Genomic DNA, 14,500 nt, shown 5'->3' on the forward strand with positions numbered 1-14,500 from the left:
ATTTGAATCCTAGGCCTTTGAACACTAGAATTCACAATATGCTTTGGGGCCATGTAGTCCCTAATCGGAACCGGTTCACTCATTGTTGTACTTTCCAGATTTTCAAATGGATTCTTAAAAACCACTACACACTCAAGTGAATAGATGGCACACCAAGGTGTGCAAAAGTGACAATAACTTAGTCTAAACTAGAATAAAACAATTAATATCAAGCCAAAGCTCCCCGGCAACGGCGCCATTTTTGATACGCGGGTAGAGGTCGTCGTACCCGATCAAGAAATTCTCAACTAGTAAAGGGTAGTCGAGGTCAAACCACAAGGAGCATGGATGACTATTAATTGTCTAAATTCTTATGCTTAGCTAAGTCGGAGAAAACAAGGATGAATTGATTAACTAAAGGCTAGACTAAAGAGCAAGATATAAAATTACTAATTAAATTCTTAACACTCATGACGGGGTTTAATCACACCCTAGTGAAATTACTACTCACTAGTCATGGTTATTTTAGCAAGACAAGCAATAAAGAGGGATTTTTTAAGGATAAACATGATGTGAAATTGGATTCTACAATTAATCATGCAATAATTCAACAAAACTATAATGATAGACAAATTAAGCTAAGATGAGAAGGGATTAAACCAAAAGACACAAACTTTGACACAAGAAACCCAAAGACTCAATCTTTGGGTGAAAACAACAATGGTGAACAAGGAAAAGATGAACAAAAGAGAGAAGAACAACAATCAAACAACAAAGAGAAGAATTCTAACATAAACAACATAAACAAAACTTAAGAGAAAGCAAATGTAAACAAATGAAACTAAGGAGAGAAATTGTACCAATTCAATAGCAAAGAAAAGAACTTTGATTGAAATAAGAAAGGAGAAATCTTCAATCTTGTTACAACCCAATTTCTAGTACTAATAATGAAGTAATTAATTATTGAAGAACTTGTTCTAATTAAGGAAGGATTAGCAAATTAATTAGGAGATTCAAACTTGGTAAGGAAAAATATAGATCTAGTTGAGAACATCTTCTCACTCTTTGCATTTGATTACGAAGTGCCTTCACCTTTTAATCTTAAATCAAGAAGAGCGTGTGAAATTCATAATGTTCAGTTTCAGAGTTCAATCAGCTTGTTTAATGAGTTAAACAAGCTGATTGAACTCTGAAACTGAATTAAACATAAGAAAACAAATTCTTTCAAGAACTGTCATCAGGTGATCAAATTCATGATGTTCAGTTTCAGAGTGATTCCGCCTCTTCTTCTTATGCTAAATACGAGAAAAACAAAGTCCGGGTGGAGTATCAGAACAAAGTTCGGGTGGAGTATCAGAACAATAATTACCAAGGTGTGAAGCAAAAAAAAACTTATTTTCTGACATATGAATGTGACTAAAACCTTAAACCACAATGGTGAATTTTTTCTCGCCAATTCGCTCATCTCCTCTCGGAAGGATCGTAGTACAAGGTATGTACTTTTGGCTAGATGTTGGATTGGAATCCTGTTTAGAGGATTTTGAATACTCTGTCACTAAAGAGGATTTTCCTGTTTAGAGTCGAAGTTGATAATCACAAGGCCCAGTATAAGAATTTTTTTTTGACATAGAGTTGGTCAAGTGGCAAAATATTAATAAACTTCAAACATTTGTGATAAAATAGTAATAAATTGTGGCAAACTTCTATTGAAATGTGGTAATGTGAATGTATTGTTCCAATATACATAACATAAAAATAACGCATGATCTTACAATTTTGCTTGTTAAAAATCTACTTACAAAATCATAAATCGTATGCTTTGATTTTATTGTAATTATTCTTTTATCTTATTATAACCTAATAATTTGTATTATTAATATATTTTCAAGAAATTTGTCTGTGATTAATGTTTATCGTATGTTTCAGATGGTCCACGGTTTTTCTATCCCTAATGCTACCCTTATGTTAAATCATTAAACTGTTAATGATTTGTTAGTCTACCGAAATTATAAGGGTAGCGATGGACAGTCGGACATGTTTTTTCACCGATTCGATCATATCTGATTGGCATGTTTTCACCGATTGTAGTAGAGGGCATTTACTTTTGGCTAGATATCGGGTTGGGATCCATATTTGTCTCGATAACTTCCTCAATTATCCACGCTCTCCCCAATTACTGCACTGGCTATAGGTTGCCTTCACATATTTTAGCCGGTGTGACCTTTATATCGATGGCGAGAATCGATGATGTGGTTGTGTTGGTTCTTGCTAGGGAAGATTTAGAAGTTGTTTTATACGATTTCCTGATAGAAAGGAAGGATATATGGGACACTTAGGCTCTGTTTGGCAAAACTACCTGAAAAGGTAATTGAAACCTGAAAAGGTAACTGAAAACTGAAAAGGTAACTGAAAACTAAAAAGGTAGCTGAAAACTAAAAAGGTAACTGATAAGGTAGCTGAAAATTAGGAGCTGATAAGGTAACTGATTATATAAAAATGTGTTAGGCAAACTAGCTGAAAAGGTAACTGATTTTGGTAAAGTGACGTAAAAGAATATGAAAACTATTTAATATTATAGAATAAAGGGGTACAAAATGGAAAATAAGTCATTTGGTTTTGATTTCGAAATGCTACGATGTAGCATTTCATTTCAGGTACCTTATTTGACCAAATAAGCTACTTGCCAAACACTTGCAAAAAAATCAGGTAGCTGAAATTTTGGTCAAATAAGCTACTTTGGTCAAATAAGATACCTGAAGTGTCGTGTCAAACGGAGCCTTATCATGACTACCTCTAACTATCACACTATCACGTGGGAGTGAAGAAAGTGAATAAATGGGATGGGAGGAAGAGAAGAAGAAAGAGGTGAAATATGATGATCATTTGACGACTCTAGAGCGGTTTGAGGACTCTGAAGGGCAATATTTGTTAGTGGACTATGAAGGGCACTAGGGCAGTATTTGTTAGTAGCCTGCAACGGAGGAGGTTTCGCAACTAGGGCCGCGTCACTCCTGGCTAATCATATCTACTTCTCGGGCTTCGCAACTATGGCCGTGTCACTACCATCTCGTCGATAATCTTTGCCACTGCTTTCATGCTGGTTTACATTACAGTAGCTGATTTGAATGGCTTAATTTGAAATACTTTTTTGGAGGCTTATTGATTCTATGTACATATGAGACATAAATCTGTAATAGCAATGAAAACATGTTGGGCTTAGCTTGTTACGAATCACTTGTTTACAATCTACTCCGTATTTGTTTTACCTACTGCTACAAAATTTATCTTTAGTGAAAAGAGATGGGAGTGAACAAGGGTGAGCCACTGTCTTTAAACTCTTAGTTTATCTCTTCATATCTTCCTTGCGAATAGAAATGCAGCAAGTCTCTGGAAATAAACTGTAACATTAGAGGCTACTGAACTACTCGTACATCTTAACCTTGACCGTATGAAAATTCACAGAGTTCATAGTTCAGGATGAAGAATTCTTAATCTCTAATACTAAAACATCTCAAACCTATATGGTGACAATTAGTATTAATAAAAGCTTGATTCATCTAGGGCTTTAAACAGATGGAAAGGCGGTGTATGTGATCCAGGCACAGAAGTGGCGGGTTGTTCAGCTATCCAATATTCTGAAGAACCGACAGGAAATGTATGAGCTGATGAGGAGGGGTTTGGCTGGTGGTCAAGTTGGGGAGGACGTGGGTTACATGGCCCCCAGGTACTTGTTGACAGAAGAGAGAGAGCACCCATATTTTGAGCTGCTTGCATGTTGGTTGGTGCCACCGAGGTTGGTAAACCTGTAGACCAACAATTCAGTAAGATCTTCAAGGTATATATAAGTATATAACTACGAGTATATAAAAACTACCGTCTACCACCATTAAAAAGCTTTGAAGTCGTCTCCCTCACACAAATAGGCTGATTCTATTTAAAGATTTCGTAAAGCGGTGGGTGTGTGTCAAATAACAAGGGGTTTCACAACAATATTTGCGTAAAAATGGTGTTTGTGCTGTAGGAAAGGAAGATGTACCTGGCTCGTAGACTTCAGGTGGTGTTCCCTTAGATGGCAAAAAGTGGTTGGAAACTGGAGAGACCTTGGTAGCATAAGGCTCTGACTTTGGCATCGTAACCTTGGAATGCCTTGTGGAGTCCCAAGCGTCGATCTTACTCTGAAGCACTGGTACCTGACTGAAACCAAAATTCAGCTGCTTCCCACCCTCTGCAAACACAATCGCAAAAAAATCTGAGGTTGCCGAAGTTGATACTGTTGATTGAACCTTTTTTTTTTGGTCTAAAGGAAGCAACAAGAGTAGTTTGTATGCTGACAGATTTCGAACATATAGGTCATAAATACGAACTCTAAATTATTTCACCAGCTAAGAACACTGTTGATGGCTGAAATTAAACCAAGCCCAGAGAAGGCTAAACTGTACTGAAAATATTCACTCGTAGAATGTTTGCAGTCTTATCCCTAATAGAGGGCTTATGAATAACCAAATGGCATATTAAGAGGATAGCATTGAATAATTGCTACGTCACAATTAAAGGTATGCAGCCAATTTAGTAAGTTTTTTCAATGATGTTCACCGTAATACAGAACCAAAGAGCATCAAAACCTCATACCATATAAAGATGATGCCAGCCTAATTGAATTGAACTGGATGACCTCTGGCTTCGGCTTCCGGCGACGTGCATTGTGATCAGAAAGCCGCCTTCGACAACTTCTTTTCTTTTCATCAAACTCTAAAAGCCCATGGAACCTGCAGAATCATAAGCAGTAAAAAAATTCTTATGTAACCTTACAGAATTTGTTTATGTTGCTCAAACTAATGAGTAAAGTTTCCTTCAGTGGCAGATCCACACTATCGAAAGGAGGGGTCCTCGGGAACTGGAAAGTTAACATCTTTGTTTATGTTGCTCATCTTTTGTGCTTAAAAACTTATTCAATACATTTTTTGGTATTAAGAATGTTAAAGTATCCTACGGAACCCCAGAACAGAACTCTCTAGATCCATCTCTGATTTCTTTGAAAGCTTACCGGCTGCATTGTTGACAAAACCTTCGCTCATGTCCATTTATGACAACCCTTGAGCTTTTGGAATGACTTTCGCAGACTTTGTGTTTCCGGTGGTATTCTTTAGCAGATGAAAGCTCGGCATTGCATCCTTCAACTTGGCAGCGTGGAATTTCCAAACTTAAAGAAGAAGCTTTTGGTTTCTTAGCAGAAGAATCAAGAGGCAGAGAAGTCTGAGTAGTATTTTTCACTTTGCAAACCCCAGAATCATCTTCAAAATAAGTTCGATTACAAAGCTCTAGAACAGTCAAAGATTCACCAGAAGCAGCAGAGCTTTCAATTGTTGGGAATTCCCTCTTCTTTCTGATATCCTGTTGGAAACAATCATTTGTTTCCAATGAAAATTGGGTTTCTTTTCTCTCTTTATTAGTGGAGGAATCATCAGAAACCGACTTTGAGCTTCTCGATGAGGAAGCATATCCCAAATCACTTCGACCACCCGAAAAACAGAAAGACCCGACTTCAAAACCTTCGATACCCTCAATTTCAGAGTCAACCAACTGCAATGTTTTCGGTGCCTCTCCGGCTTTGGTGTCAAACATCACCAAGTTCTCCAACTCCCACGGGAATGGGAATTTTGCATTCAATTCCATCATTGATATGGCTGCCGATAACTCAATATCACTCAATACTACTCAAAGCTTCAAACTTAAAACCTAGAAAATTTTCAGAAAATACATAAAAATGTCAGCAAAACCGCTACAGTCCTCGATCCACGGTGATTGAGGTTACGCACCTCAGGCAACAACAAAAAACCACAAAACACATATTTCATCTTTCAAACAAAATCTTTACCACAACGATTGCATCAAAGATATAGCCAAGCTACAATTTATAAGAAACAAGCCGTACCTTTAATTTGACAAAGTTCGCAACACAAAATCTGAAATCTACAATCATGCTTCAGCTCAACTAGATCAGAATCATATTGCATTTGCACCAGCCATAAACAAAGAACATTCTCAACCAAATACAAAAAGCTTATGAACTCCTACCCTTGTCTAATACAATAAACAAAACGCCTTTTTTTTTTCTACTACATTAACCCGAAGACTAAAATAAAAAATGAACAATGAATATGGTCTCTAGTGATTGTACCTAATCCTGTATCTCAAGTGCTACTCATAACTTCATCTCTATAGTAAAGTCATATATATATAAACAACTCCTTGATTTTATTTTTGTACTCTCTAACTCCACTTTAAGAAAAGGACTGACATCTTACTATTACCATATTAACCCTTTTGGAAAGTAACACCTCTATCATCATGTTATAGAGTTGGCATTGGTTATTACCTGTTCCATATTTCTCAACATTTCAATTATTTATGCCAACCAGCTACCCATAATGAATTTAAAGCTTTTTCTACAAAATAAATGACAAAAACAACCCAAGTTTCAAAGGGTGCCCATCATATCCTTACTGATCTAAGGCATGCCCATCATCTCAAAATCCTATTTTGGATAAGCCTTAAACCTGGCAATCCTTCAGACGACACGATCAATCGACTGACGTTGAAACTCCCCCAAATTGATACCAACTGATCTAGTAGTAATTAACTAATAAGAGACCCAAATGGGAAATTCAAGGAGGTGGTACACTACCTATGAAAAAAGTGGGATTTTTATATTTAGAAACGGCTAGTCTTGCTTGTAATCCCGTTTGTGACCTCTCACAAAAAGGGAGAGGGGACAAGGTGGGGCACCCCATGTGCTTCCCCACTCACCTCTCATGGGCATTTTGTGAGAGGAAACGGTATCCGTCACAAGTTTGTGACGGATACCGCCGTCACAAATGAGAATTTGTGATTTAGAAAATAGATTATGAATCAAAAATTATGTTACATTGTGATTTTGATGATTCCTATGAAGCCAAACTTATACTCCGTAAAATACAGATACCACTAGTCAAAAGTCAAGTATCAAGCTTTTAGAGAGAATATAAACAACTTGGCTTTCACGCAAATAAACAATTACGAGTAATTAATTATAACATTAACATTACTGTAAAACTTGGCCAAAACCCAAACTATGCGGGTGCCTCTTCCTCACAGTCAAGGGGTGTCAGCGAAATCAAAGAAAAATGACGGATAAATGGTACAAGAAGACCGTCTTATTCGTAAGACGGTCATTTAATTGGTTAACCACTCGTTTATTACTATCCAAAAATAAAGCGGATTGCTTCACACATTTCCCAGATAAAATGACCAACACACAAATAATGAGTATAATGACAGTAAATTAAAGCAGTACAGTACTCGTATAAAATATTGCAAAATTGCAACTAAAACAGCAAATAACACAGTATAACAAATAAATTCAGGTGAAAATGTTTTTAACCCAAATGAGAAATAAATTTAATATCTTCCTCAATTTCAGAGTTTTTGTACTCCAATACCCAGTTACCCACTGAGTAAAAAGTAGCAGGATGATCAGTAATTACACCCAAAAGAAGCTAAATTTTTACTACTATTTCTAGTACTAGAAAACAGTAAAGAATCAGATGCAAATTTAGATTATTTAATCAGACAAGAAAAAACAAAACTATGAGAATTGTAGGGAGGTGAGGTTAGGAAAAAATCATACCTTTAGGCTTTAGGTAGGTGAGCCAAGTTTGTTAGTTTAGCAAGGGAAGTTCATGAATACGGAGTATTATAGAAAGAAAAGTTGTTTGGAAATTTACCCTGTTTGAATATAATTTACCTTTAATTATTACAGCCTGTGAGTTGTGAAATTGTGGCAGTAGTACTTTGTGAAGCATTGGGAAGGTGGAGATTTGGAATTATTGGTTGGGGCGATATTTTTGTAGGTGACACCGTGACAGTCATATAAAAGTGGGTTAGACTTGTACTTTATTTCATGCTAATTTCTTATTGCTTTTTTTTAACATTTATTGCTAATTATTTCATTGACCTTTTGTAATTGTAGAACTAGTACTGTATTTAGTATTTTGTTTTTAGTTGATTTAATATGGTTTTGTTCTCATGCCACATAAGATAATATAAACTCATTTACTTACAAACCTCATACCAACAATAGATAAACCCCTTCAAGGTTTATAATATGGCTCACTATACTATTTGTTCTCTCACATTCTCTCTCCACAAACCTGTATTTTATATTGTAACCCCTCTCATCCATGAACCTCAACACTCATGTCCAACAATAGAGGGTTTGTAGACAAACCTCTATTGCTAATACCCTTAGAGTGACTACCTGATTTTGTTGGCATATTATTGCTTTGTTTTGATTTATGGGCTGTCAAATTAATTAAAAATTGATTATGTATACTTTTATATGAAAGGCTATTAAAGAGATAAGTGGGAAAAGGATACGATATGAACGGACATGATTGGCAATAAAAATGAAACGAAATATGATAAGCCACTTTATTTTCTAAAAAATTGGTTTGGAGTTATTTTTATTTCAACTAGCTAAATTTATATTTCAATAAGCAGAAATGTTACTTATCACATTTATGCAAAAATAGCTAGGTAAAATATTGTTCAAGATAAGTAACTTGATCAAATAAATAAGCTAGTTGAATTGAATTGCGTTATCATACATAGAACTAGTCATCAATGTTTACAAAAATGACCATTGCTACAATGGAGGTTTGTCAACAAAGATTTGTTTACTTTTTAGATATTTGTTGACAAACCTCTCTATTGTTGGGAATGAGGTTGAGGTTTATAGATGAGAATGGTAATATATTTGTATACAGGTTTGTGGGATGACGTGGCAAGTGGTGGTCCCTAAAATGTACACAAAATATGAGAGGAAAAAAAATGAATAATTTGAAGTGGCTGGGTCTATAACATGAACCTCTGAAATTGTAGCAATGGTCTATAAAAGAGTAAAAATGTCATCCTACAAACCTATTCTTGATGAACCTCTATTGTTAATGCCCTTGGAGGTTCATCTATCGTGGATGTCCTAATGTTGTAGACAAGTTTATTCCTTCCATTCATTAAGTTCTGTAATTATTTGATAGTGAATAGTGAAGTTGGACAAAAATTCGTGGTTGCACTCCCTTCATTTAATCCATGATACATTACTCTTTTATTTAATTATTACTGTACTTGAATGCTGTCTATTTTAGATTTCAGATAAATGACTCTTTCATTGCTCATAAATTTGTGCGTGGTTGAAGTTATATGGAGCTGGTGGTCTGATCACCTAATTAACTTGCATAAAAAGTTGTAGAGAAATTACAATTATTATTAGTAGATCCTACAACCAGTTGTACCCAGTTGTATGCTCTAGAACCCGAGCTATATAATAAAGTTTTCGAGTTTTGTTTTAAAGAAGTCGAGCTATACCCTAAAATTTCCGAGCTACTCACTTAAACATAAAAAAAATTAACTTTAAGAAAGCTCAAAAAAATTACACATAAGTTCGATAAGATATAACTTGGTTGTATGATGATATTATACCACTGGAGGTATAATGTTATTTGTGTTAGTATTATTACATTCTTTAAGTATACCATATTATTAATTGTCAAAAAAAAAAAGTATACCATATTATTAAAATGGTGTATATTGTTCTAGATTTGCTTGGTAATATTACTTCAGTGTTACATTTATTATCTAGTTTCAAATTCAATCACGAGTACATTAAAATTGATATACCACACATATGTTCCTTTATGTTTACATTTAAAAAAGAAAATATGAATGTATTAGAACCTAAGAATCTTCATTCGCCATAACTGTTTGACGTTAAAGATTTAAACTTTAATAATGAATGTATTTCAAAGATACAATAGTCATAGTACTTTGTTTATTATTGTGTTGATTTCAAATAAAAATATTGTGTGAATTCATAATTGGTGTGGGCTTTTGAAGTTGAATTGTTTGATCATCTAAGAAGAAAATTTGTGAAATTGTTATTATTGGCATTTTTTTATGCGAGTCAAATTGTAGGGACTAGGGAGTACTTGTAATTACCAGCTTCTTTTAATTTTAATAAAGTTCCACGTGATGAACAAATGAACTGTTGTGCGGAAGCGTGAATACCTCGTGTTGGGCCTCTGCTGCAACGGTGTCTACGGTCCATAATAGTACGATATTGTCCGCTTTGGGCCAAGCCCTCACGGATTTACTCTTGGGCTCCTTCCCAAAAGGCCTCGTACTAATATATTTTGTAGACACTTATAAAGATGAGCTTCCATCTTTATTCTACCGATGTGGGACATGAGTTTGCACCCTAACATGAACAATAATATTGCATGATTAAAGGTTCACACTTTCAACAAAAGTATTCAAATATATTACTCCAATTGAAATAGTAACAGTGCACGTGCATGTCAAACCTTGAGCGATTATGCTAATTAAAATGTGATTCCACGTAATATGACTATTTAACCAAAAATATCCAAGGGCAGATATCAAAACATATAACTTGAGCGTATTTCTAAGGTAAATTTCTGATAGAAGATATAGAACTAACTTTAATTAATTTGGAAGATAGTCTTAGTGTGAACGATAACATACTCTTCGGAAGTCACATGAGGAGCTCATATTTTAACTAATGCACCGTCAGTTAGTCTTGTGTAAGACGGTTTTATACAATTATTAGAGGAGTAAAAATGATGTAAATTTGACCACATTAGTTGGTAAAGTTAATTATTAAGAGAATCCGTTTTACGATAATAAACTTGTGTAAAATTCATCATACTTACTTAAATAAGAGGATATAAAATGAATGTACACTAGTTGCATGGCTAAGATGAGCAAATCAAGCAATTTTGTCACGTAGAATGCAAAGTGTATTGAAGGTAAGCATAAGTCAATAATATATGTTGGCGTTCAAATCTGTGATATAAAACATGCAATATAATGCCACATTGCTATACTCAAATACATATGTGGCAAACCAAGGTATAACACCATCAAATGTGTCATCATTTCCATGAATTCATAATGATATATACATGAAAACAAAATGCCCCTTACTATAAAATATACATGATCACAAGCTCATAATCATATCCATATTTTCCAAAAATATTTACATAATGATATATACACTTTTGTACTTGGTATTATTCTTGCAAATTTTGGAAACGAATTGTTTACCACAATCCCAAAAGAAAGTGACAAGTCAAGAACAACATGGTGGTGGTACTGGTACTGGTACTGGTACTGGTGCATGTGTAACTTGCACTATATGTCAATACCCGTCATCTTGTCACAACTCACCACCACAATCACCACCGCCATCGTCGCCACCTCCGCCGAGTTATGTATATTCATCTCCACCACCTCTACCGCCGCCTGCTTCAAGTTCACAAGGTGTTAATTGCCCACCGGGAAGTGTACAATGTTGTGATCAATATCCAAATGCACCACCCATGGTCATAGGGTCCCCTTATGGACAATATTATGCTCCTCCCATTAATCCCTATACTTATGGTTATGTTCCCTTTAATAATTTCTCCGCTTCCTCAGCAACTCATTTTCATGGTTGCATGCCTATTTTCTCTGTTATTATTTTCTTGTATTTTTTCGGTTTGCTTTGTCTGTAATTAATTTCTTACATGAAAATATATATTATGACCTTGAACAAATCTTAAATACGTATGCTTCTGTTTTTATTTTTTTTTATTGTATATTATTGCAAAGGGTTATTTTAAACGGAAATGAAATGGTCTTACCGGGTAATATCCGTATTATTACGGACAGTAAACAAAATGGCAATCGATCTGAAGGACGAAACCCAGTCATTAAACTTGATATGAGTAGTATATTTATTTATTTATTTATTTTTCAGGGAGAATATGCTTTCCTAGGTAAGTACATACACTTTGGTGATTTGTTATTTTTTTTTATTATTTTGCCAAGATGTACTTGATACTATGATTGTTGTTACATGCATGCCCAAGTTTTTGGGATAAATTAAAATGCAAATGGACGTCTTTAATTAAAATATGATTATTTCCACATCAAATAATAAGGGTGTTCTATTCGAATCTGTCTTGAAGATTTAATTAAGATTATCATTACTCCACATTGTCACCCATAGTTTTATGGCCACTCTTTTGACACATTATTTAATTAGCTAATAATGCATTCATCAGTAATGAAAAAGACACTTTGATTAATAAAAATACACCAACTTGTTTACTGAACATCCTATATTATAACCATTATATACGTAATTCATTCTAATAGAAATTGTCCCTTGGCCCCTTTATAGTATTATAAAGCCAAGAAAACCCCTAATTTTATCATATAATTGATGAAAACGTAAAAGTTCCTTTTTTTTTTTTTTTCCTTTTACCAAAACAAACAAACTTGAAAAAGCTATTTCCAAGATCCGTAACAAAAGAAGACAATTGTTTAAGATAAATACAAATATACCTTATGTTATTTATCGTAAGGTGGTCACTTTTTGTACGTCGTACTCTCGAACCATACAACGGTCGCATACTATAACTATCGTTTTTTAGGGTGCTTACTCCTTAATTAAGACCTTAAATCAAAGTAATTAAATTAGTAATTAATCACGTGCATGGGATGCGTCTCTAATAATTCCGTCTAGATAGACATCATGTTTCCTTGTTTGTGCATGTTGATAATAATGTCAGGGACTTTACAGTAGTAGTTCATGTAAAAAAGATTCAGGGGCTGAAATAGAATCTTCCCTTTCTTCTACTTGAAACTCTATCTATGATTAGAATAATGGCTCTTTTAAAGGGCCAATGGTCGATTACACCATTAATTATCGAGGTTAGCTTAATCACCACTTAAATAATGACCCGCTTTTATCCGTCACATCTCAAATTTTGTGATATCAATTTTTATTTTACTTATCACTTAAGATATACAGAGTACTCCGTAAATCTATATGAATAGCTATGACAAATATGCATACTTATGACAATATTTTCGCTATTTAATTTAATTAGTAAAGTGATACGGACTATTTGTTTTGAAATTTAGTTTGTTAATCATATGAAATTAAATTAAACTTTGTAGTTATTGGTAGTTTTACAAGGAGTAAACTTAGATTCTAAAATTTGATGTAAACGAATATGGATTTACATGTGTTGGGAGCTTCCGTTGGTCATGGTAGGGTGCTTGGCTATTATGCTGGCCTTTTTAAGTAACATGGGCCTCATTTCATATTATTCGGATTTCAGATGGTATGGGCTTTTGACAGACTTATTAGTAACTTGGGCTTCATCCCATTCAAATGCAATGACTGCTATGAAGCCCATTAATTTAGGGCTTCTGAATTAGGAATGATGCAAGTATGCAACGATATAGATTTTGGAGCGTAAGGTAAGCTAGATTTAGCCTAGGGAGAATGGCTGAATGGGAGGCTGTGAAATAAAGATTGAGGTGAAAATTGCTTGATTGGGCACGTATGATATACTGTAAAAAAGGTTTATGACGATAAAATGAGTATGTTATTATGAAAAAAATGTATACTCTCCGTCTTGATCATTTGTTTACCTTTAGTTTTGGTAAAAATTAAGGAAAGAGGAAGGGAACAAATATTACATAACAAGTGGTCAAATTAAGTTTGAAGAATTAAAATGTCCATCAAAGACATTCCTAAAATAGAAAGGTAAATAATTGACTAAAACAACCAAAAATATAATATGTAAATAAATGACGGGAACGAAGGGAGTACTTGTCAAATGAAATAGTCGTTTTAAATCGCATGCAACAATACAAGCGTTATGAATAACAGTGTAACACAAAAAAGTATTGAAAAAGATTAATATCTCAATTATTTAGGGAAAATTGGTCTCTCACAAATATTTGTATTAATTTTTATAATAATTAAAATATTTTATAACTATGTTACTCATCATCAATAGAATTCTAGATATAAAAAAGTTGTGAATTTTCAAGTTAAATGTTACTCCGAATTCAATACCGAATAATACACTCTATTGATATACATTTTGAATTCAAACTCGCTAGCATCTTTGCTTCATCGAGAACTTCGTCATTTTTTAAAGGAAATGTTGTAAATTACTCATAATATTTAGGGTAAATTGATATTTTATACCTTACATAACACCATTTTTCAAATCTTATATCTAACATAATTTTTTTTTAAAACTGTTCCGGGTATGAATTCCGAATCAAGTTTGTTTACCACGCTAGCTTTGTCGAATAATGCCTCTTCTAGCCTTGATTGCTCTCCTCGGCTTTCTCCTGCAACAATGAGCAAACTGAGGGCTTGGCTTTGTGCCAAGCGTACTCACTCCGACGCTCAAGTCAGTGAACTTATTGTGATTAAGTGGTATGTTGCTTGATGACGTGTATTGTAGAGAGATGAGAGAGATAATACCAGTTTAAGGGGTTCTTAGGTTAGATTCTGGATCCCTTCCTCAATGAGGATTGAGGAGTATTTATAGACTTTCACCTTTTGTCACGTAGTGGCCAAGTGGGCCAAGTGGCATAGCAGGTGGAAAGA

At 34.4% G+C, this 14,500-nt stretch overlaps 1 protein-coding gene across 2 annotated transcripts; it reads right to left on the minus strand.

Moving 5' to 3' along the window:
* Positions 1-3,361: 3,361 nt before the first annotated feature.
* On the minus strand, positions 3,362-7,807 carry LOC141644405 (squamosa promoter-binding-like protein 2). Of its 2 annotated transcripts, none has more exons than XM_074453930.1 (5): positions 7,646-7,807; positions 5,024-5,715; positions 4,609-4,745; positions 4,016-4,204; positions 3,362-3,782 (listed from the first exon to the last, which is right to left on the minus strand). In XM_074453930.1, the coding sequence occupies exons 2-5, from the start codon at positions 5,653-5,655 to the stop codon at positions 3,517-3,519; spliced, it is 1,224 nt and encodes a 407-aa protein (XP_074310031.1). In that variant the 5' UTR covers positions 5,656-5,715; positions 7,646-7,807; the 3' UTR covers positions 3,362-3,516. The 2 variants fall into 2 exon arrangements, with proteins under 2 accessions (XP_074310031.1, XP_074310030.1); XM_074453929.1 differs by lacking the exon at positions 7,646-7,807 and adding an exon at positions 5,912-5,985.
* Between the last annotated feature and the right edge of the window lie 6,693 nt (positions 7,808-14,500).

The sequence above is a fragment of the Silene latifolia genome, chromosome 2, assembly GCF_048544455.1.
Source record: "Silene latifolia isolate original U9 population chromosome 2, ASM4854445v1, whole genome shotgun sequence".
Lineage (NCBI taxonomy): Eukaryota > Viridiplantae > Streptophyta > Magnoliopsida > Caryophyllales > Caryophyllaceae > Silene > Silene latifolia.